Source organism: Dromiciops gliroides, chromosome 5, assembly GCF_019393635.1.
Source record: "Dromiciops gliroides isolate mDroGli1 chromosome 5, mDroGli1.pri, whole genome shotgun sequence".
NCBI classification, from domain to species: domain Eukaryota; kingdom Metazoa; phylum Chordata; class Mammalia; order Microbiotheria; family Microbiotheriidae; genus Dromiciops; species Dromiciops gliroides.
In genome coordinates, this window is record NC_057865.1 from 96,540,244 (window position 1) to 96,566,192 (window position 25,949).

Consider the following 25,949-nt stretch of genomic DNA (forward strand, 5'->3'; position numbering starts at 1 on the left):
AAAACAAAAGTATATGAGGGAGAAGGGGAAGGAACCAAGAAGTAGAGGTAGGAAACAAGAAGAAAATGGGAGGGATGAAAGAAAGAGGGAAGAATAAAGAGAAAATGCAGAGTGACAAGAAAGACAGAAGGTCACATGGGGCATACTAAAAATGTAAGCTAGTACACCTAAGGAAATTCCACATGTAAGCCATGCTGAACCCTGATTTTTCAATCAGAACATGAAAGTGAGAAACTGTTAGTAATTTTAAACAAAAGAGCCTTAGAGAAAACAATCAGATGGACTCCAGAGTGCTATGAAATCCCAAACTGCAAATGAGACTTTAATTTGAAAGTTATACAAAGGAAATTCTATTTTGATGTACATTGGTTGAAAAAAGACTTCCGGGGTAGTTAGGTGGCACAGTGGATAGAGCACTGGCCCTGGAGTCAGGAGGACCTGAGTTCAAATCCAGCCTCAGACACTTAACACTTACTAGCTGTGTGACCCTGGGCAAGTCACTTAACCCCAATTGCCTCACACTAAAAAAAAAAAAAAAGAAAAGACTTCCCCCATTTCCTCTGAAACTGTCCATTTTGTCATTTCTTAATGGCTCGACAAAATTACATTGCAGTCAAATGCCATAATTTGTTCAGCCAGTGTCCAAAAGGGGGACACTCCCTTAGTTTGAAGTTTTTGGATACTATGAAAAAAGGCTGGTACAGTATTTGTGTGTGTGTGTGTGTGTGTGTGTGTGTGTGTGTGTGTGTATATATATTTATGTATATATATGTGTGTGTGTGTACATATATATATACATACACACATATAAAGCTATATATATTTCTCTATCTCTAGATATATGTATATGTATATATACACACACATATGTATATTACATACATACACACATGTATACATATACATATATAGAGGGGGAGGGGACTTTTCCTTTTCCTTTGTTCAGTATGGAGTAAAGGGCTACCAATCAAAGGTAATGCACACCTTAGTAACTTTGGGGGCATTATTCCAATTGCCTTCCAAAAAAGCTTGCATTCACAGCTTTACTAATAGAGTCCCAGTGTTCCTGTTTTCCTGCAGTGCCTCCAATATATAATTTTCTTCTTTTGTCATCTTTGTCCATTTGATAGAGGTGATGCAGAACCTCAAAGTCAGCTGATTACTCTTTTTTTGTTTGTTTGTTTGATTTTTGGTGAGTCAATTGGGATTAAGTGAGTTGCAGAGGGTCACACAGCTAATAAGTGTTGTGTCTGAGGCCGGATTTAAACTCAGGTCCTCCTGAATCCAGGGCCAGTGCTCTATCCACTGAGCCACCTGGCTGCCCCAGAGGATCACACTTGATGACATGTTTCCACAACTGCTAAGGGTAAAGTTATCCACAGTGCCTAATTCATAGGGGGCACTTAATAAATGCTTGTTGACTTGACTTACTCAGGCATGATGAAAGAAAACAGCTTTCAAGGGCCAATGTAATAGTGTGTTCCAAAAAAATTTAATGTAGTTTCATGGTTTAATAGCTTTAATAAATAAATTCTAATAATTTAAAGCCACAGTAAGACTTTTTGAAGGTCCTGTATAGAAAAATCTGCATTCTGCTCTGAAAAAAAAAAAGAATCAGAATTACACTTGGACCTTTAAAGTCCATGCCTTTGTAAAGGAATAGAATCTTATTCTCTAGCCCTATATTGCAATGAGAATGATCTGGGAGAACCTTCACTTGTGTTCCCCAAGTGAGAAATCCCAACTATCTTTTGTGGGGAATCAGTGATATTTGTTGTTGTCTGATTTTTTTTCAGGGTTTATGTATAAGTTCCCTTAATTCTGGATGGACAAAAAGAAGAGCTAAGATTTTCCCTAAGAAGCTAATGGTGTAGGAGCTAAGGATGCTTCCAGGGTTTTTGTTTGTTGACTGGTATAGATCACTGATTCTCTTTGTGTAGAGATCTCTCACTGTTTAAATTCCATCTACTCATACAGAAAGTGTTAGCAATCTGTCTCATATGATCATAGAATGAGAGCTGGAAGAGACCTTTAGAGGTCATCTGGTCCAACACTGAGGGCCATAGAGGTTAAGTGATTCATCCAATGTCACACATATACAAAGTGGCAGATCTGGGATTTCCCGTATCCATCCCAAGACTACAAGCTAGCACTACAACTTCAAAACTCTTTCTTCTAAATAAGAGTGTGATTCAAATTCAAAGTCTTAGAGAAATAGTGTCAAAATAAAATAGAAAAGATATCAATAATCTGTATATGGGATAACTAAGTGGTATGGTGGAGAGAGAGCACTGGGCCTGAAGTCAGGAGGACTCCTGACTTCAAATCTGGCCTTAGACATTTATTTACAAGCTGGGTGACCCTGGGCCAGTCACTTAACCATGTTTGCCTTAGTTACTCATCTGTAAAATGAATTAGAGAAGGAAATAGCAAACCACTTCAGTACCTGCTCCCCCCACCCCAAAAAAAAGCAAACCCAAGTGAGGCCACAAAAGTGATTGAAACAACTCAACAAAAACAAAAAGGCTGTATATAAGGATCCCTGCAGGCTGCAAATTGACTTATTTTCAAAATATAATGAAATAAAAAACATAAAAAATGTAATGAAATCTGCTCTATTTCTTTTATTATGTTAAATATTGCCTAATCACATTTAAATCTGGTTCAGGATTGTTAGGGACTAAATGTGGCTTATGGACTTCATGTTGAATGCCTCTATCTTAGACAGCTTAGTCACAGGATACTAAAGATAAGATTTAACAATTCTGATGGTTACAGAGGTAGTCTGTTAGAGGTAGTAGTACTTGAACCCAGGTCTTGGCCATTCTCAGTCCACTATTATCATATTACCTCTCATTCTCTGTGTTGCATTACCAAAATAAAAATTTTAAATATGAATGACAATAAAAATGAGATTATAGCACACTTTAACAAGGAATTGCTGGTTCTGTGATTAAAATTAAAATGCCTGTGTAAGCCAATCACACAGCCCTCAGCCATATCCCTAGCACTGTGAACTGTGGATATTGCCTCAACAGTCACTTTCTCCAGTCACTAAATTGACTAGAGTATTAGAATATTTACCTTTGGGGTCTTTTTTTCTTTGTATTGACTTTTTAAATGCATATCATTGATTGCTTAAATTGGAACACAACGTTTCTTATTGTAATGTTCTAGGGTTTTATACTTCCAGGAACAATTTCACATCTCTGATAACTAGTTTGTGGTTTTGGTAGAGCTGTGATTTCATCTGTGTGGTTATCACAACATTTTATAATTTTTAATTGTCAAAATGCTGGAATAAAAAATGCAGCAAAACCCAAAACTAAACTTCGTTGGAACCTTTTATTCTTGACATATCATTAAATTGTCTTTATAAAACATGAATATGACATAGTTACCCGTCATGTTGCAGTAAACTTTCAGAGGTCCCAGAGCCCCACTGCCATCAGGATCAATCCAGTAAAAATTTGAAGTTTTCCCTAGGTGTTTATAAGCTTCACAGGAGAGTTCATAGATAGCTGCAAACAAACAAACCAAAATTGACCTAAGTACAATGAAAGCCATGATTCCAAAATTTCTTTTATTTTTGTTTCATTTCATATTTACACAAAAAATGATGCATTAGAGTCTGTTAAAACATTGCTTAAGATAATGTCCTTCTTCACTTATAATTCTTCCCACTACTCTCAACCTGCCCCCTCCCCATATTAAGTTCAATGGCTTGGCCAATGTATCATATTTGCATACAGTTCTACCCTAAAAGCCCAGAGGGAGATAATTCCACTTGAATGACCATGAAATATTCTTGCAAAGCTAACATTTTTTTCTGGGCAAATCTGGAAATTATACCAAGCAAATCATTGGATGTTTCTAATTTCTCTCTATTGTCATAATACCAGATGGTGCAGCTTTGCAGTTTAGAGTCAATCTATCAATTGATCAATTACTAAACAAATGAAATGTTTGTGTTTGATATCATTCATCTCCATTCTAAATCTTACCTCATTGCTGTCCCCACCCCCATGTCTTTTTTTTAAAATAAATTATCTCCTTTCTCTGCTTGGCTTGATTTTAAAAAATCCATAAGGATGGGAGGCCCCACTGAGTTACAGATAATCAGTGAAGGATGGGAATCCATTGTTACGGGATATCAGCCAGATACTAAGGGAATGGAAAAAAGAGACTAAAGTAACCTAAGTATATTGGCACAGATAATGTAAATCCTAACTCCCCCTTTATCCAGGAAAAAAAGTGTAAAGAAAATATCCTCTGGAAAATTTTATTTGTTACAGGTGCTTTAATTGCATCAAATCTCTCTTTCACAGAAAGGAGACACTAGTGTAATTAAATTATATGTTCTTTTTAGTTGTTTTCCTTCTTGTTCCCATGCTGAGGTGGACGTATTTTTTTTTTCAAGGGGACTGCACCTGTTTTCCAGAAATATAAGGTGGCCATTTATATTTCTTCCTGATGGAAGTTCTTTTAGAATTCTATAAAGAAAACTTTTTAACAGCTCTGGATTGGCATTTTAATGGCAAATAAACTTATTTCTAAAATTCACATATGCACACTCTGAGTCTTTCTGGCAAAAAAGATTCTAGTCCATTCACTGTAATAATAACTGAAAAATGCACTTAAAGAGTGTTATTATGGCCCCTGTGAAATAGAAAGAGATGGAATTTGATGAATAATATATATATTTTTTTCTTTTTGGTTTCTATCTTTCCTCTTTCTTTATGGAGCCTGGTGTTTATCCTGTTTTCTTTGCCTCACCACTACCCTGTATTGATACTCACCCACATAAATCCTTGTGGGTAGCATCTAGTTACTAAAATTCTATCCCTCTATGCCCCCTCCACCATTTTATCTTTATTTTTTAAAAAAACCTTTAATTATACTTTAAAATTTTCAGTTTTCTGATATCTCAAAAAATCTTTGGAAGGTTATTTCTATCCTTTACAGCTCTCATGCCATCTTTTCTTCTTTCATGATAAAATTTCTTGAATGAGTGATCTACACTTGCTGATATTTTAAAGAAAATGAATGTATTTTTCAAACTTTCTCTGCATGTCATAAACTTAGTGATGGATAGTCTTTGACCACATGGTCTTTCCTACCTCAGCGGTCAGGCCAAATTCTTGAGTGATTACAGTTCTTAATTCTGGAGATTACTGGACTTGATATAGTATGCCTTTATTCCCAAACAAGAGCACATGGAGGGCCACAAACACAAAGAATTTCTCTCCAACTTAGATTCTGTGAAACATGTCATAATTATCTGTCTCCTTGTTTTGTGCCTTGCTTGATATTTCTGATCAGGAATTGGTTAAATATTTTAATTTATGTTATTATGTTTTCCAAACAATTTTGAATGCTTATGGTGTACAAATTGTAGATACACTGATAGAAGAGAACCTTTAAGGCAGGGATTAAGCTTTTTTTGCGTGATCAAGACTTTTAGTAGTATGATAAAAGCCATGGACCCATCCTGGGAACAATCTTCTTAAATACATAAAATGAAATACATAGTGGTACAGAGAGAGGTCAACTGAAATACAGTTATCAAAATGTTTTTCCAATCCAATTTCATGGACCCCAGGTTAAGAATCCCTACTTTGATGTACTGTTTTGTTCCACCAAATTACATGCTTTTAAATAATAAATAATTGAGCACAAAGGGATTTTATATTCTCCTTATCTTTCAGTCATTTGTGAAAGACAAGATGTAGTTCATTATAGGATATCACTTGCAAAACCCTGCCTATCCCCTGCTAATATCATCACATACAATGTCTTTAAAGAATGTAGGGATCATATGAGTAAGTAGGCCTATATGCTGTTAGATACCCACATTCTTAATGATAGCTCTCTTTTTTTGGAATTAATAATCAAGATTTCTTTTGCCCCACAGCTCTGGGACTTTTCATTCCTTCACATACTTTGCAAATTGATTCCTTAACACTCCTAGAACTGTCATCTATACAGCACAGATCTCTTCTATGTATACTTGGTTCTCTATATACTTGATCATTTCCATTTTACATGTGAGTGCATCTCCCCTTTTTGCTCCCATTAGTAACATTTCTATCACCTCCTCTATAAGTGTACTAAAAATGGTCAAGTCGGAGTCCAAGTATGGTGATTATTGGCGGTGAAAAAAGGTCAGTATGAAAAATTCTTGAAGATCTATTTCATTGTTCACATTTGTTGTCCTCTTTCCATTTTTATTCTTAAGTTACATCTGGACAAGTTTGATGAGTCTTATTTTTTGTTCAGCTCATTTGATACTTATTTTACCCTTCACTCCTTTTCTCTGTAATGAGGTAACACCACTCATGAGTAACCATTATGCTTCTTCAAAAGATTTTATTTAAGATCATCTATTTTAAACCACTGTTTTATCTGGAAGTCATATCTTTGCTTGGCATTTTAGTGTTTTATTATCAAGGTTCTTTTTAGGCTCCTTTGGTTTACCCTTTTAGAGCAATTGGTTAACACTGGTTAAACTTCAGTATCAAGGTATAAGTAATATCTGTATATTTTTTGCTATCCATTACCTATTTTCCTTATCAGTAACTCACTTAAAGAGTTCACAAGCAGACAGCTAATAACATGATCTTCCTAACACATACACCTTCTCATAAACCGTCAGGGCCTCCCTTTTGCTTGTAGGATAAGATGCACACTAACCTGGCCATCAATAAACATTTATCAAGTGCCTACTTTTTCCCAGGCATTGTGCTAAGTGGAGGGGGTACATAAAAAGGCAAAAAAATGGTCCCTGCCTTCAAAAAGTTGACAGGCTAATGGGGGATATGAAATAAAAACAATCTAGAACAAATAATAAATTGGAGAACATACCAGAGATACCAGAATAATTAAAATTTCAGTACATATTGGAGCTCATTAAAAGAAGTAAGTCGATGGCATAGAAGATGATCAGAAAAAGATTCCAGTAGAAGGTGGGACATTACCTAGGACTTGAAGAAAGACCAGGGAGACCAGGAGGTAAAGGCTGAGGAGGGAGAGCATTCCAGAGAAGGGGACAATCAAAATGCCCAGAGTCTGGTTATGAAGTATCTTACACAAGAAACAGTGAAGATGCCAGTATTATTGGTCAAAGCAATTTGAAGGAGTGTGACATATAAGAAGACTGGAAATGTAAGGAGGAGTCAAATTATGAAGCACTTTGAAAGCCAAATAGAGGATGTTATATGTGATCCTGGAACTGATAAGACTTCACAATTTAGTTCCAACCTACCTCTCTAGTCTTATTCCACCATTTCCCTGCACTCTATGTTACAGACAAACTACTAATATTCCTCTTCCCCACCCCTCTGAACTGATCCCATCTCATCCTTTTTTTAAGCTATAGAAGTTCCTCTCAGTGTTTAAAACTTACTTTTCCTTCATCTCTGCTGCCAGAATTCTTCTTTCATAGCTCCATTTAGGTACCACCTATTGTGGGTAATTTTCACTGATTGTCCTTTGTCGTCAGTGCTTTCTCTCTCCTCAAATTATCTTGCATTATCTTTGTCTGTTTAGATATCAATTCCAACCAATAGAATGGAAACTCCTTGAGGAGGAGCCAACCTCATTTGTTTAAAAATATTATTACCTTTTACATAGTAAAAACCAAAGAATTATTTGTTAATTGCTGAATTTGAGATTTTTTTGGATGCCTTATTATGTAGCTGGGGGGTTATTTGGAGACAAAATTATCCACTTGGAGCCTCCCAAATCATATATGCTCTGTCCTTCCTTCTGTATTCATGGGAATATCTCTAGTTAGTGCAATTATCATCTTGAATAACATGTCATTTTAATGTACTTTAGTTTCTAAAAGGTATAACATTTTGAAAAGTTGATTTAGCCTTTTAAAAATAGCTTTGTAAAAAAATCTAAGAACATTTCATCACAAGGCATGTAGGACATGTAAACAGAATATACTCCAATCTGGTTTTTTTCCAACCTTCTCCATTTCCTTCCTCCTTTACTAACTATGCAGCTCCATTTAAATTAGATGACTTATGGGGCAGATAGGTGGCACAGTACATAGAGCATTGTCCCTGGAGTCAGGAGGATCCAAGTTCAAATTCAGCCTTAGACAGTTGACACTTACTAGCTGTGTGACCCTGGGCAAGTCACTTAACCCCAATTGCCTCACCAAAAAAAAAATACATAGATAGATAAAATAAAACAATAAATTAAATGACTTATTAAGCCCTGAGTTTTCCCCCTTTCCTTTCATTTGTTGATGCTGAAATAGCCTTCCTTCCCAGCTCCTCCTTCCTCTGCTTGTAAAAACCTTACAAGCCAGTCCTTAGAGGCCTGCTTAAAATGTCATCCCCTTAAATCCTTCTCTGATCCTAACCCTAACCCATGACAAAAGTAGTCCATCCTTCCAATGATCTCTCAAAGTATTTTATACTTCCTTATATACTTAGATACTATTTTGTATCATTGTTACCTGTGTATATTGCATCTCCTCTCAATATAATGTAAACTCTGTGTAGAATGGAGCCTCGTTTCCTGACATGATAGGTAGGTAGGTGCTTTTTGTTGTTTGTTTAAATTGAATGAATGAATCACTGAGGACCACTCACTCCAAAGGAAGAAAAATCAAATTTTAAACAATGGAAAATATTTTAGCAGAATATTCTTCTGGAAGCATACAAAGATTTTGGGGGAAATGTTATGCTTAAAATTATTATGCATGCCGTGAGTTTATTAACAGTTAAAAGTACAAACAATGCTATCCCAACTCCCCTATATAATTAATGAACATCAGATCTGAAAAGCATTCATAAAACTAGAGGTGGAATCTGGAGACTGCAGGTGGCTCAAGAGATGGCTGTTGAAAAACCTGAATGATCTAAAACACGAATACTAAAGAGTTGATTAATCAACTCTTGAATATTGGCAAAGTAATTGGACTGAGGGTAAAGTAAATAGACCCATCAAGGCCATTGATTATTGGCAAAGTAATTTTTCTCTTTTGGGACTTCCAGTCCCAGATAAAATACCTTAAATTATTCTACCTTTCTGAAAAGAAGTACAAGTAGTTCAAAACTAATACTTGGAGCGGTGGCAATGAGGTTCAAATCCTGTTAAAAATTGAGATATGAAAGTCAAGAAAACCCCATGTATTCTGTATATCCTCCTCTTTCTCCTCCTCCTCATCACTGAATTTGGTGCCATGGGAATCATAAAGCATGAGGATACATTCTTTACATATTTATTAAATATCTACCATGTGCCTCCTCCCACTTTTGAAGCTTCCATCTACCACCTAGTTGGAAAAACATGTCCATCAACTATCCCAGGTTGTCTGGGGCAAGGTTCTCTTGCTAGAGTGTCTTGGAGTTCATTAATCGAATTATAATTTCCACTCAAACTACCGCTTCCTAGTCCAACCTGGTTCTCAAGTGATGACTCATTCACACATTTCAGCAGAGCCCTTGCACCTTAATGCTGAAAACATTGAAGCTATATCACCCAATGATAACACATCACTCATTTCCCCCAAATATCACCTAGAATTGTTTTAAGGCTATTGTTGTTAATCAAGGACACTGTACCATCTAGGATAACTCTTCCCACTTTTTCAATTAGAGTGAGTTCCCAGATCTGTTTCACTGAAATTGTGAATCCTAATAACTGCACGGTGCTGATCCAAAAAGGTTTCTGTCTTCTTCTGTTTTCAATGACTGTCAATGTTGGGATGTATCCTATCCAGGGCAATCTTATGCCAAGAGCTATAAAGAGGTCCAAGACCATATCTTGTGTGTAATCTTGATCAAGTCATGTACTCTTTCTGAGCCTCAGTTTCCTCACTTATAAAATTAGGAGTATATAAGTTCCAAATTAAGAGTTTCAATAAGACATTTATTTAAATTCACCAAAAAAGTATACAAGGAGAGAGAAAAAAGAGCACTTTTGTCATTATCTTCTTAAATTTCATATGACCCTATACTTCTTTTAAAAGTTTCTATTGAGGACTTCAACAATTTCTTCATATGCTAATATTTCTATTCTTCAAATCATAATTTTTTTTGTTTTATGATAATTAATATGAAAAAAGAATTTTTAAAATAAAAATTATGGGCATCATTAGTGACACCACCTGTTGATTCCAGCTATTTGAGTAGCTGATCGATCTCATAAGTCTAGCTATTGTGTGCAGCAGTAAGCTAAACAGGCTCTTTGTATTAATTCAGCATTCAAATGTGAGCCTTCTGGTGGGTTAAACAGGCATGGAGGATGATGTAGAATAGGTCAGAATTCTTGTCCTGATCTCAGTAGGATAAGGGCCTGTGAGTGGCTCCTATGATTCCAGGCTGGACAAAATAGAGAGAATCGGTCTTTAAACAAACATTTAACTTAAATATAAAATAAAATTAAATGATGATATTTTACTACATCATCTTTCAGATTCCTTCCTTGTCTAGAGCTATGAATCTTTGACTTTCTATAGCTCCCTTTGACCTCTATATGACTGCACCAACCTAACTAAGGTGATGGGGAGGTGATGCCTTTGTCATCCAATGGGCACAGAAACCAAGAGATCAATAGCAAACTATGCAGATGTTATATAAGAGGCAGACACTTTATACCGAAGTTCATCCTTTGCTATTATACACTGTTCATGTGGTGATGGAGGAGTGGGCAGAGAAACCAAACATAAGGAGAGGGAGCATATTAGACATCAGGCCACAGCCCTGCCCAACATGGTCTCTATCTTCATGCCTTCCGCCTGAAAACAAGTCCTAATGCATTAAGATACCTCGTAAACACCATTTTTATAATACCAACCCAATTACTCACTCTAATTTCACCCCACAGGGACCGTCTCCTCTCTGATCTCATTGGACAGCATACCCAGAAATGCTTTCCCAATTTGCTGATTCCTTCCTGCTGTAATGCTAATAGCCCCTATTCCTGTGTCCCAAATATCAATCAATATATATGTCAGTCCCCCAGATGATTTCCTGGTTTTCCCGAATAGCTCCTCCCCCAAGACACTGACTGTCCCCTTGGAGCTGTTCCCACACAGTTGGAGATAGGAAGGAACCATCCATGATTAGTTACTCCTGCATCTCCCTCATCCCCTCTCATCCCCAGGTCTCTTTCAGTTATAGAGCCTTTATCCCTTACTCTCATCCTGGCTCCACCACTAACCAGCTGTGTGTTCCTGAGAAAATTATTTCAGCTCTCTGAGTCCCAGTTTTCCCATTTGTAAAATGAGTGGGTTAGTTGACATTTTAAAAAAATAAACAAAAACAAGCCTGATTCTAACTCTTTAGTGTTATGGAATCCAGTGATAAAGACCCCCAAAAGTCATTCAAATGGTTCCAGGATGGATTACTAATACAAGCCATTTCAAGATACTACTAACTCCATGCATAAGAAAGGAAATTCTGTTTTATGCCTAAGAATATCACATCCACTGCCACAGAAAATCACAAGATGGACAGAGCAGGACAAAGTAATAGCAGCCAGAAGCCAGAAATAAATGCACAAATAGTTCATATCTCTGGAACTTTGTAAACTCTATGAATTTACTAAAAAAAAAAAGAAAGAAAAACTATATACTTAGGAAACGAAGAGTTTTATTTCAAATGGTTTAATATAGAACTGAAAAGAGAGGGAATTATGAAAAGTACAATAAAATCATAATATGATATTTTACCCTTATTGTTGAATTATCATTGGTTGATCTACATACTCACTCACATTCTTGCTTTTCATATATGGAGGAAGACCACATATATCTACTCTAATGCTCTTTTCTATCATTTTATTTTATAATTATTTGTTTCACATTGGTTTACAGAGTTTAGTAAGTTGGTTTAGTAAGTTTCATAAGAGATCTCATTTTACCTAATCTTTTAATCTCCCCCAAAGCTTAGATCAGAGCTCTATATAAAATATCTTGCTGTTACAATCTCCTAAAGAACAGACATAAGTGGTGGAGGGTATCAGGGAAAGGAGGTATGGATGGTAGGAAGTGTCAGGGAAATGACACAGCATCACTGAGGACCATGATGCTGGCTAGAAGTAAATGCCAGTGAAAGAAAGATGGAATCACGGGAGCCAACCTTGAAGACCCTCAATAAAATTACATCCAAGGTAATATGAGTAACTAGAAATATCAAGTGAAGGAGAAAGGGACTCTTGATTTTCTATGAACTCAAGTGTGAGTTTTCCTGCCTTGTTCAGTGTTTAGACAAGGTTAGTTTTATGCTAAATGTTTGTAAAGTTTGTTGATGGTCATCTTTTGAGGAAATATGGAGATGAATAAGGACCATTACATGGCACAATGGATAGAACACCAGGTTTGGAATCAGGAAGACTCATGTACCTAAGCTCAAATCCGGACTTAGACACGGACTAGCTGTGTGACGCTGGATAAGTCACTTAGCCCTCATTTGCTTCAGTTTCCTCATTTGTAAAATGATCTAGAGAAGGGAATGGCAACCCACTCCAGTATCTTTGGCAAGAATACTCCAAATGGGGTCATGAAGAGTCAGACATGACTGAAACTCCCAAATAACAATGGATATCAATACTTTCATGTATCTCCTTTGTTGGTAGATGAGCCAAAGAAGGTATGGAAGGTCCCTAAATCAGGCATCTTTTAGCAAGAGAAAGGGTTTGATATATGGGCTACAATGATGAAAGATTAACTTCTATCATCTGTACCTTCCTTGACTGGGACTAAGCTACCTTATATTAAGTTGAGTAAAACATGAGAGTTTTTTCCAGAAACAGAGACCCTTTAAATTTATATCAAAAGGAAAAATAGCAGTGCTTGGATGTGCCCAGTTTTCCTGGGGCGAGTCAATTCTCTTATTAACTGAATCCATTATTATGACCAAGCTAACTTCTGGTATTAACCTGGTTTCTCAAATAGATTTTGCTATTACAAAGAGACAGAGGTTCCATATGAAATTATTATATTGCCTTTCTGATACCAATCAATATGAGGTCAAGGTCTTGAGCTAGTTTTCCCAGGAACTGACTACACGTGGTTAAACTGACCACTATGGTTCCACAAGAGCAGAGCTAAAAGATGAGACTTTACAGGTAAGAGAGTCATCAGTGCCCCAGAGAGCCCCATCTCTCTTCCCCAAGCACTTCTCAACTACAACATTGCAATTATTTTGTTCATTAGCACAATGCAAAGTGTATAATAGCTGTGTCCTCATTAGCACTTAAATATTAACCTCATCTATTCTCTACCTCTTTGGGGATTTTCTTGTGGTGGGGGCAAAGCTTGAATGCATGCCCTGAGTAAATTGCAGGATCTCCCCCAAGAATAGTTGTATCATTATGGGCACAAAGAAAATGCTGTAGTTTGTTTAATCAGGTATTCTTCAGCCTGGTGTGTGGGATTACCCTGTGCTATGCTCTCTTAATAACAATTATTCCTTTGTGAAATATTATTAATTATAGCCCTACGATGGGTTGTTACCCCCCCCCCAACTCAAGAGGACCACTCATTCAGGAGAAGGGAAAGAAAGGCAGTCTAAATTCTTCCTAGGAAGGCAAAAGTTTTGAATTCTTTGTATGTGACAAGCTCTTCAGCAGACATAATTCCTGAAATCTGGACACTGGCTGCTTTCACATGATCACTGAAGTTGAGAAGAAGAAGTGACCACAGTGGACATCTAATCTGTCCCATACATAAGAGAATTCTCTACTAAAACATGTGTGACAAAGTGTCACCTGACCTCTGAAGACCTATTGCTTCCTGAGGTAGGCCATTCCACTTGGGGACAACTCTAATTGTTATTAAGCTTTTCCTGACACCGAATATAAAATTGCCCCTGTGCAGCCTCCACCCATTGTTCCTCGTTCTGCCCTCTGAGGGCAAACAGAATAAGACTAATGACTCACATAACAGCTCTTCAGAAATTTGAAAGGAGCTATTATGCCAACCCCCCCACCCTCGCCACCCCAACCAGGCTTCTTTTCTCCATGCTAACATACATATACCCTCCATATGTCATGGATTCAAGGACTTTTGCCATCCTGATTTCTTTTCTGGACAGTCTGCAGCTTATTAATAATATTTTTTTTAAATGATGGTCCCTAGAACTAAATACAATATATTCAGATGAGTTGTGAAGAGGAGCGGACACAGGAGGATTATCACCTGGAAGATTATGTGCTTCTTAATGCAGCCCAAAATCAGATCAGCTTTTTGTGCTGTCAGTGCTGACTCATACTAAACTTACAGACCACCACCCCCACCCCAGATAATTTTCTCCCCAAGAAGTGCTATCTGTCTATGCTTCCTCCATCTTACACTGGTGAAATAGATTCTTTTGTTCCCAAGTGAGAGATTTGATACTGATTCTTTTTTTTAAATCATAAAAATATTTTAGCATTTTCCAGTTACATGTGAAGGCAGTTTTCAACATTTGCTTTTATAAGATTTCTAGTTTCAAATTTTTCTCCTTCCCTTCCTTACCTCTCCCCTCCTCAAGACAGAAAGTAATCTGGTATAGGTTATATAATCACATTAAACATATTTCTGTATTAGTCATGTTGTGAAAGAAGAATCAGAAAAAAAGGGAAAAACCTCAGAAAAGAAAAAAAAAAGTACAAACAGTATAGTTTCAATCGGTATCATGATTGCACAGTTCTTTCTTCTGAATGTAGAGAGCATTTTCCATCATGAGTCCTTTGGATCTTGGATCACTGTATTGCTGAGAAGAGTGAAGTGAAGTCTATCACAGTTGATCATCTCATAATGTTGTCGATACTATGTACAATGTTCTCCTGGTTCTGCTCATTTCATTCAGCATCAATTCTTGTAAGTCTCTCCAGGTTTTTCTGAAATCCACCTGTTTATTGTTTCTTACAGCACAATAATATTCTATTGCCTTCATATACTACAACTTGTTTAGCCATTCCCCAATTGAGGGGCATCCCCTCATTGTCCAATTCTTTGCCATCACCAAAAGAGCAGCTATAAATATTTTGTATATGTGGGTCCTTTGCCCTTTTTTATGATCTCCTTGGGATACAGACCATATAGTAGAATTGCTGGGTCAAAGGGTATGCAGTTTTATACCTTTTAAGCATAGTTCCAAATTGCTCTCCAGAATGGTTAGATCAGTTCACAACTCTAATAACAAGGCATTAGTTTTACAATGATTCTTAAAGAATTTCATTCTCCTAGAATTACCCCAATACTCCTTTTGGATCCTGAATCTGGTAATCACTGTGTCAACTATTCTCTCAGCTTGCAAAACTCAATGAAAATACTATCTACTGTGTTTGTTTTATTGCTTCAGTTGCATCTGATTTTTCCCATTTGGGATTTTCTTGGCAAATATTCTGAAGTGGTTTGCCACTTCCTCCTCCAGCTCATTTTATAGATAAGGAAAGTGAGGCAAATAAGTTAAAGCAACTTGTCCAGGGTCACATAGCTAGTAAATGGCTGAGGCCAGATGTGAACTCAGGAAGAGGAGTCTTCATGATTTCCAAGCCTCATGCTCTATCCACTGTGCCACCTAACTGTCCTGATATTTACTGTATATGTTTATATACTAATTTGCTGACAAAAGTGATAAATTACCTCTCTCCCTTCTTCCTCTAATTTGGTACTCTCTCTTTCCTTTCCACAAGATCATAAGATTGTGAGCTATATAGCATCTTAAAGAGCTCACAGGCTAACCATCCAATTTAATACATGAAGAAACTCGGGACCAGTGAAAGGAAATTATTTGTCCCAGTCATATTGGTTTTAATTAGCAAAGCTAGAATGCAAACCTCTATACTGTGGCTCAAGATCTACTGCTCTTTTCTTTATACTATGATAACTTGTTTCATCTTTCTTTAAATTGTCATGCAGTAGGAGCAGCTAGGTAGTGCAGTGGATAAAGCACCGGGCCTGGATTCAGAAGGACCTGAGTTTAAATCTGGCCTCAGACACTTGACACTTACTAGCTGTGTGACCCTGGGCAAGTCACTTAACCCTCATTGCCCTGCAAAAAAAATAAATTGTCATGCAGTGTGGTGACTAGAATGCTAGACTTTGGGTGTGAAACTTTGGTTCTATACCTGGTTCCCTTACTTACTGACCCAGGGAATGTGACATCACTTTCCTCATTCTAGATCAGAGGTTAACACTTAACTGAGGATAGTCACCAGAACACAGTGGGCACTTAAATGAATGTTAATTGGATTGAATAGTGTTGAATTGGGTTGGTTCTTAACTTGAGATCAGTGAACTTTAAAAAAATTGATAACTATTTCAATATAATTGGTTTCCTTTATAATCTTTGGTATTTTATTTTTATATTAAAGCAGCTAAGTGGTCCAGTGGATGGAGTGTTGTATTTGGACTTGGGAAGATGAGTTCAAATCCTGCCTTGGACACTCACTAACTGTGAGACTCTAAGCAAGTTATATAACCCTCTCTATTCACTTTCCCAATATGCAAAACGAATATAATAAGAGCACCTACCTCACAAGATTGTTGTGAGGATCAAATAAGTTAAGTACTTTGTAAACTTAAAGTTCTGTAAAAATGTGAGTGATTATTGTTAAGACATTTACAAATATTATTCTGGAAATGGGTCCAAAGGTTTCATTAGTCTATTAAAATGGTCATGACATAAAAAAGGTTTAAAACTCCTAGGCGTGGAGATTTCTAGCTCCAAGATGATCATAACAACAACAACAACAATAATAATAATAATAATAATAATAATAAAATAATAATTAGCATTTATATGGTGATTACTAAGTGTCAGGCTTTACAGATTATCTCAAGTGATCTTTGAAAGAGCCCTGGGAGTTAGATGCTGATATTATTCCCATTTTACAGTTGATAAAACTGAGGCAAACAGAAGTTCTATAGTTCTATAGATTTAAGTCCCTGAACTTTACAGGATAATCTCATTTTGTCCTCAAATTCACAATGTAAAATTCTTCCTTGCTGAGGGGAACAGTGGTAGCGGGGTAGCTGCTTTTGTTAACACTGACAGGATCTCAATCCATATTGATTCCATTGCAGGTGACTGAGTAGTCATGACTCATGAAACAACATTCTGAGTTAAAAACCTGCAGGTTGAGATTTTTGTTACTTCAGCACTACCCCACTCTTTATAATACCACATGTTTCAGGAAATATCTCAAGAAGAAAGTTTCCTTTACAGACCATTCCATTTTTTTACACTGAATGTATGAATATTTTTCTCCTCTTTTCCTCCTCTGCAATTTACTACCTTTCTCCCTTCTCCCATCTAATAAGTAATGATTACTTCTCCCTTGTGTTTTCTAATGAGGGCAAATTTTTACCTCAAGTAATCACAACGTCTTTGTTTTTCTTCGAGAAGTGATTAGTGCTAGTTCATTTCATGGAAGCTAGAACTCTGAATTGTGTTTGTAGCAAGGACAGTAAAATTTTATCCACTCCAGCCTGTGTGCTAAATTGGAGTAAGTTCTCTTGTTACCTCCCCCTTCCTCTTCCCTATCAACAACACTCTGATTCTGAATGATCTGGAAAGTAGCCTTGGCTAATTTGAAAATTGCTGCCCCTTTTGCCCCAGGAGTATCCCCAGGGATGGAAAAGACAGTACGAAAATAGACATATTTAGAATCTATGCCGAGTCTCTAGAAATTTGGGAGACATTGATCTTGGGTGGGAGGTTGACCATCTGGGTGTTGGGGAAGAAAAGCCATGAAACTAAGTAATTCTGACATAAACCAATATTGAGGATGGATATCTGCTAGGTGGTATTAAGGAGAAATGTGTAATATTTGGAGGTCTTCTAGGAGTCCAGGGATGAACAAACTTATAACTGAAGGGAGAATTCCATAGTGAGACCCATTCTTTAGCAATTTAATTGAATAAGCTTTTATTTAAGTGCCTAGTGTGTGCAAGTTACTGAGTTACACAGAGGACACGAGGACAAAAATAAAACCGTTACTGCTTTCAAGGAACTTATATTCTACTGGGAGGAGACAAAAGGTCCCGGAGTCAGTAGGAGACGCTGTAAATTTCAAACGGAAGAGTGTTAAAAACTGGGAGGAAGGGAGCTTGGTATTTGCAAATGCTTTGTGTAGAAGGTAGTATGAGTTGTTTTTTGAAGGAAATTAGGGATGCTATGAGATAGAATTAAAGAAGGAGGGTATATCAAACATGGAAATGGAAGCTAATGACTTTATGAGTAATCAAGAAATAATAAAGCAAAACCAAAAGAAAATGAAAAAATAGAAGGCAATGTGAAATATCTCATTGGAAAAACAACTGACTTGGAAAATAAATCTAGGAGAGATCATTTGAAAATTATTGGACTACCTGAAAGCCATGATCAAAAAAAAGAGCCTAGACATCATCTTCCAAGAAATTGTCAGGAAAAATCACCCTAATATTCTAGAACCAGAAGTTAAAATAGAAATAGAAAGAATCCACTGATCCCTGAAAGAGATCCTAAATGAAAACTCCCAAGAATATTAGAGCCAAATTCCAGAGCTCCCAGGTCAATGAGAAAATATTGCAAGCAGCCAGAAAGAAACAATTCAAGCAAGGTGGAGCCACAGTCAGGATAACACAAGATCTAGCAGTTTCTACATTAAAGGATGGAAGGGCTTGGAATATGTTATTAAGGATGGCAAAGGAACTGGGATTACAACCAAGAATAACCTACCAGCAAAACTGAGTATAATACTTTGGGGGGGGGGCAGAGATGGGAATTCACTGAAAGAGGACTTTCAGATACTCTTGATGAAAAGACTTGAGCTGAATAGACTATCAAATACAAGACTCTAGAGAAGCGTAAAAAGGTAAATAGGAAAATGAAATAATAAGGGATCTTAAAAAGTTAGACTGTTTACATTCCTACATAGGAAGATGATACTTATAACTCAAGAACTTTCTCATTGTTAGGGCAACTGAATGGAGTATATTTAGACAGAGGACACAGGTGTGAGTTGAATATGAATGGATATCTTAAAAAATAAAATTAAGGGGTGAGAGAGGAATGGATTGAGAGAAAGGGAAAGGGAGATGTGGGATGGAGTAAAGCAACTCACAAAAAAGCAAGAAAAAGCTTAGGGAGTGGAGGGGAAGATGGGGGAGGTACTGGGGAGTGAGTGAACCTTACTTGCATCAGAATTGGCTCAAAGAGGGAATAAGATACACACTCAAATAGGTATAGTGATCTATCTTACCCTGCAGGAAAATAGGAGGGGAAGGGTATGGGGGGTAGAAGGGAGGGCAGATTTGGGGAGGGGCAATCAGAAGTAAAACACTTTTGAGGAGGGACAGGGTAAAAGGAGATAGAGAATAGAGTAAATGTTATAGGTAGGGAATAGTATGGAGAGAAATACAGTTAGCAATAGTAACTGTGAAAAAATTTTGAAACAAATTATTCTGACAAAGGCATCATTTCTCAAACACAGAGAGAACTGAGTTAAATTTATTAAAATAAGAGCCAATCCATAATTGATAAATGATCAAAAGATATGAAGAGGTTTCAGATGAAATAATCAGAGCTATCTATAGCCATATAAAAAAGATGCTCACTCTCTGTTGATTAGAATGATGCAAGTCAAAACAATTCTGTGGTACTACCTCATACCTATTGGATTGGATAATAGGACAGCAGAAGAAAATGACAACTGTTGTAGGGGATATGGGGAAAATGATACATTAATGCACAGTTGGTGGCATTGTAAACTGATTCAAACATTCTGTAGAGCAGTTACCATGCATACTCTTTGACCTAGTAATACCACTACTAGGTCTCTATCCAAAATGAGATAAAAAACCAAAAAGACCTATATTTACAACAATTATTTATGGCAGCTCTTTTCTGGTATAAAGAATTTGAAATTGAGGAGATGCCCATCAATTGGGCAATAGCTAAACAAATTGTGGGATGAGATTATGATGGAACACTATTGTGCTATAAGCAATGATGAGCAGGTTGTTCTCAGAATATCTGGACTTACATGAGCTGATGCAAAGTATAATGTACTTTATACAAAGTAACAGCAATATTGTAAGATGACCAGCTATGAATGACTTAGCTATTCTCAGCAACACAATTATCCAAGACAATTCTGAAAGACTTAAGAAAAATGTGATCCATCTCCAGAGAAAGAACTGATAATGTCTGAATATAGACTGAAGCATAATTTTTTTAGTTTCTTTTTTAAGTATTTTTGTCTGTTTTCTTTCACAACCTGAAAAATATGGAAATGTTTTGCATTGCACATGTGTAACTTATATTGAATTAATTGAGCTCTTAAGGAGGGATGGGGAGGGAGGGCAGAAGAGAATTTGGAACACAAAGTTTTAAAAATGGACATTAAAATTGTTTTTACATGTAACTGGGGAAAAATAAAATTTTAAATAAATGGGGGAAAACTAGAAGAAGACAATAATTTCTGTAATTATTATTCCAAAATATATGTCTTAAAACATAATTGGGATTTAGCTCTAATGATCTTGGTTAAGAATTAGATTCAGGGAAACCAAGCATTTCTCCCAGGAGAAGGGGACATTGGAATATTTCCTTTAGCTATAGGATTAGCCTTTGACCAGGAGACAACCAGTTAAAATAGTAAAAGATCAATGAAACATGGTGGGAAAATGAAGTTGCTCAGGATAGGGGAAGAACTGTAATGAGAAGTGCTGACCCACTGTAATGTGTTGGTAGGGGCAGAAAACTATAAATAGAGGATGGAGGAATGAGATCCAGATGGCCAGTGTAATGGTAAAAAGAAATATTTGTGAAGAAGGAGCTCAATTCTCAGTAAAAGTCGAGAAAAGGGGAGTCACGCTACAGATCCCTTTGATTGGGAGCATATGGAGGGCATGACTGTAATAGACGAGGGCTCTAAGGGACACCTGGGAGGGTTACTTATTGGCTGGTAGTATAATTTGTAAGAATTCCTATAGACCCACATTGTTTTATTTTCTGGGTGGAGGTAAGGAGTAATAAAAAAATGAAAATTCTCCCCAAGTGTAACCTTCTGACAAAAGTTGAGAGCCTTAGATGCTAAAATTACCTGTTATACAATCACAGGACTTAGAATTGGGAGGTCCCTTATATGCTACCACACAGACTGAGGCCTATTTTGTAAAGTGACTGCTCAAACCCAGGCCCATGACTTTAAACTCAGAGATATTACACTATACTACACCCAATTATTGACAAACTGAATAAATGAATGAAAAGCATTTATTATTAAACATTTTATAAACTTGGCTTTCTGCTAAAGACTGTGGATGCAAATATACAAGGCAGTTAACTGCCTTTTTATATTCTAAACGGAAAGCAAAACGCCAATGGGATTGGTGTCCAAGAAGCGGTGATTGATTTATGAAGTTACGGGGATATCCAATGAATGCAGTCTTATAGCAATTGATTGAATCCGTTTTCCCAGAATGTTAATCTCAAAATGATTACTGTTCCTAGAGCAAAAAGTGCAAAGTGTTTGGGTGTAGGAAGAGGGCATGGCAGAAAGATGGCTGGAGAACTCTATAGTGAGTGTGAAGCCCTTACTAGAGTCCCACCGCCTAATTTAATTTAGCCCTTAGCAAAACATGCTGAGATAGTGCTTCTTTAATCCTGTATCCCAGAGCACAATCCTTACCCCTCTGGTGGGAGAGGGGGGTGGAGGTTAGCCCATTCGGAGCTTCTGCAGGCTCAAGTAAGAGCATTAGAAAGCTTGTGATTATTACTAAGATCTTTTCAGCTGTTTAGTAGGTGTAGGGTTTTTTTTTTAAATTCTTCCTGTGGGAAGTGGGGATTTTCCATCATATATTATCACCATAGTTACCCAATTCACTCAAAACTCTGAAATTTATTAGAAAAAAATAAGCCACTCAGAACAATGAAATAACTTCCCCTAATCTCTCAACCAACAAAAGCTAAGGCAATCAGACTGGTTTCAAAAGTTAAGTGGACTTTCCATTTCCTAAACCATCTTTTCATAACCTAGCTAAGACTTTCTGATCCTACAGTAAAAAACAAAACAAAGCAAAACAAAAAACCTAACAACCTTTAGTTAAGAATGAACCTCAAATATCTATATTAAAAATCAGATAAAATTTATTTTCCTGGGACAGAAATAGTTTGTTTTGTTTTTTTTTTTTGTTTTTTAAGTAGGGAGAGAATGAATTAGTTATAATCACCATTTAAAATGACACTGATAGATATCGACACTTTCCCCTAAGTAAATAGAAGGGAATGACAAGAACACTATACTTCTTATTTCCTTAGAATTGGCCAAGTTCCTCTTGGTCTTTTCCCCTTTTCCTCAATTCTTTCCTTACTCTCTCTGTCTCTATCTCTTTCGGTCTCTTTCTGTCTCTCTCTCTCTGTGTCTGTGTCTCTGCGTGTCTGCCTCTGTCTCTGTCTCTCTCTCTCTCACTGGCTCCCATTGCACCATCAACCCTCAGGGGAGTGTTAATGTAGAACATAGAGGAAAGTCAGAAAACTTATAATTTTAGGAAAAAAAGAAGGGAGGGTCTGAAGACAGGGAAATATATGGACTTGGGCCTTATAAGTTCTGTTCATTCAAGTGAACTATCTCCTAGGTATTGATCTAGCTAGCTGCTGGGGACACTGATAGAAAAAGGAAATGAGCCCTGCCCTCAAAAAGCTTATATTCTACTGTGGAGAAATAACAAGTACACAGATATATAAAAATAAAATCAGTATAAAGTAATTTTCTTGAAAACCAATAAGGACAATAAAAATACGAGTTTATATAGCACTTACTCTATACTAGGCACTGTGCTATGAATTTTACAAATATTGTCTCATTTAATCTTCGTAATAACCCTGGGAGGAAGGCATAGTTTTTATCCCCATTTTTTCAGATGAGGAAACTGAAAGAAAACAAAGCATAAGTGATTTGCCTAAGGTCATACAGTTAGTGTCTAATGCTGGATTTGAATTCAAGTCTTCTTGACTCCAGGTCTAGCACTTTAGCAATTGGACCACCTAGCTGCCAACAATAGTTGGCATTTATATAGTGTTTTACAAATATTATTGCATTTTTTTTTTCTTAGCCCTGGTCAGAGATCAAGTAAATGTTTGTTGACACATTTGGCTTCAAGTCTTCCTGATTTCAGATTTAGTGCTTTATCCATTGTGCCTCCTAGCTATCTCTAAGTAATCTGAACTGAGCAAGTACTTAAAAAATGCTATATCTATCAATCTATCCATCCATCAAACCATCTATTTCTCTCTTCTGGTCCAGATCAGTTGAGAAAACCACTAACTTGGGGCCAATTTCCCCAAAGTATTTCTAGCAGAATGCTACAGTATAAACAGTAGTGAATTTGGAACCAGAATTTTGACTCTATCACTTACTATCTTCATGATCTTGGGCAAATCATTCAATAACTTTTTGGGGCCTCAGTTTCTTCTTTTGTATAATAAGGTGGTTGAACTTGATGATTTCTGATAATAATTTTAGCCCCCATTTTACCATTGAGGAGGGATGATAAAACAGCAACTAGGCAATGCAAGCAGAACTTGAACTCTTCTCTTCTAACCCCAAATGCAGTAATTTTCCCTTTCAATTTGTATTTCTTCTTATTAGTTTAACACCCATAAAGCTGTTTTAATGTACACAATTTGCCCACATAAGTTTTTTCTGATATTTCATCATGGCTTGGAGGTGCTGTTGCTGGGAATGACCCTCTCTTCATTTACCATACCGGCCTCCGAAGACTGACACAAAATCCACACCTAAACCATCTTCCAAGCCTTTACAGATTGTTAATACCTCTACAGGCTGTGCTCCAACTGCATAGCCTTGGTATATTCAGATTAACTTCCATTGCTACAATGAGGCATCATTTATCAACTACAAAAGCAGGGCAGCTCACTTTCCCAACAACATAAATTCAAGGAGCTTTCATTTTATGGTTTTATTGTAAATCTGGCTTCTATGTGTTTTTACTGAACCTGTTCTTTGCTTCATTATTTCCATGTTAAGGGATCAGTGATTTGGGATCCATTTTCATTATCATGAGCTTAGGGTGATTTCAGAAGGAAGCTTTGCCAAAGTGTGGATGGTAATGATATTGCCCTTTCTTAGTTGCTGATGGCAAAGTAGATTAGACCAGAATGGCTGCTGTGCACAGCCAGATTCTCTCCTCCTTTTCCCCAACCCCTCAACCTTTTTATTTTTCTGTGGTACAGCTGCTTAGCAGGGCTTATGATAAACTTAGACAAGATAATTCAAGCGAAAATAAATAAAAAAGAAAAACCAAATAATATATTTCAACTTTGATATATAATCAAAGTGAATAAAAATTGATCACAACTAGACATTGACAAATCAAGTCTCCTAATCCATGTTTTTTTTTTCTTTTGTTAGTTTCTTGATAGACCACAAAAAACTGGAAGATGAGGGTTAACACATCCATTTTTTTTTCAGGGCAATGAGGGTTAAGTGACGTGTCCAGGGTCACACAGCTAGTAAGTGTCAAGTGTCTGAGGTCGAATTTGAACTCAGGTCCTCCTCAATCTAGGGCTGGTGTTTTATCCACTGCACCACCTAGATGCCCCAATACATCAATTTATGATTTGTTTCTGGGAAATAGAAAAGAGCAAATGTCCATTCTTGCTCATTCAAGTCAAGCCAAAAAACATATATTAAACCTATTAGGTGTCAATAGGCTCTGGGGAGATATAAAGTTTAGGTAAGATAAGGTTTTACCTTACCTTAAGGAGCTGATAATCTAATAAAGAGAAAGACAACTGCACAAATACCTATATCAGTGTACAATACTATAGCAGAAAGTTATTAAGACACCTTCGACAGCGACTCAGGAAGATACAGTCTTTTGTGACCCCAAGGAAGTTCCTAGCCTTTCAGAGACTCGGTTTTAACATTTACAAAATGGAGATAATAATAGTACCTAACTCACAGGGTTGTTGTATCAAATACGATATATAAGGAAAACCTTCTGTAAATCTTAAAAGCTATACAAATGTCAGATATCATTATATCAAGTGAGAAAATGCATTAAAAAGTTGTCAAGCTAAGTGCTATATGAGGTTTAGGGAAGAAGGTCCTAACCCATGAAACCAATAACATGTTTCTTGTTTTTGTAGAAATAATAAAAGGCAGAGACAACTTGGATTAGCTAGCCTAAGAGTTAGAAAAACCTGACTTTTAAGTCCTAACTCTGACACAAACCAATTCTTAGATCTTGGGCAAGTCAGTACACAAGACAGTTAGCTCTCTGACAACAAGACTGAACAATTAAATTACTGTCTATGATCTTTGGTAGAGAGAGTTTCTTCACCACTGAGATAACTACATGATGAAAATGTGGGTTAAGAGAAACAAAAAAAGTGGATAGAATCAAAATGTGTAATACTTATTGTGAAATTTTATTTCCCAAAGGAGAATTCCTCTTAGAAGTGGATTTTTCTTTCTTTCCAAACAATCATTTCTAGATCACCCTTAATAGTTTGCTGTTGAAAGAGATCATCAATACAAACAAATAAATACTATTCGGGATTCTTGTCTATTTGCTTAGACGATGGGATATATAGTGCTGGAGAAGAGGAGAGTGTTGGTGGAGAAGAAAAAATGACATCAATTTGAATTGATAATTGGGAACTGTTTTATGAATTATTGATGGCACATTATGTAACTGACCTTCCCTCCTTATTTAAAAAAATAGATTAATGTAATGATAAAACAGAAAGAACAGCTTTATTTCTGGTCCTGACTTTCATATGTCACATTTTTCTTGGGAAATCGATTTTATGCCCTTTCACTTAAATCTACTCCTGGAAGACTGGAAAAATAAATAGTTCCTTGAATGATTCTAAGAACTGAAAACCTACAAAATGCTTCAAGAGGTGCTACTCATACACTGAACAAATAAAAGAGGTTTATTACATAAGTTAATGCTACAGAGAGGTTACCTCATTTTAAAA

At 36.6% G+C, this 25,949-nt stretch overlaps 1 protein-coding gene across 1 annotated transcript in view; it reads right to left on the reverse strand.

Moving 5' to 3' along the window:
• The window catches only part of CNTNAP2 (contactin associated protein 2), a 2,668,322-nt gene that overhangs the window by 932,804 nt on the left and 1,709,569 nt on the right, over positions 1-25,949 (reverse strand). Inside the window, exon 12 of the mRNA XM_043968036.1 lies at positions 3,402-3,521. Within this exon, the coding sequence (XP_043823971.1) occupies positions 3,402-3,521 (120 nt within the window). The remainder of the gene's footprint in view (positions 1-3,401; positions 3,522-25,949) is intronic.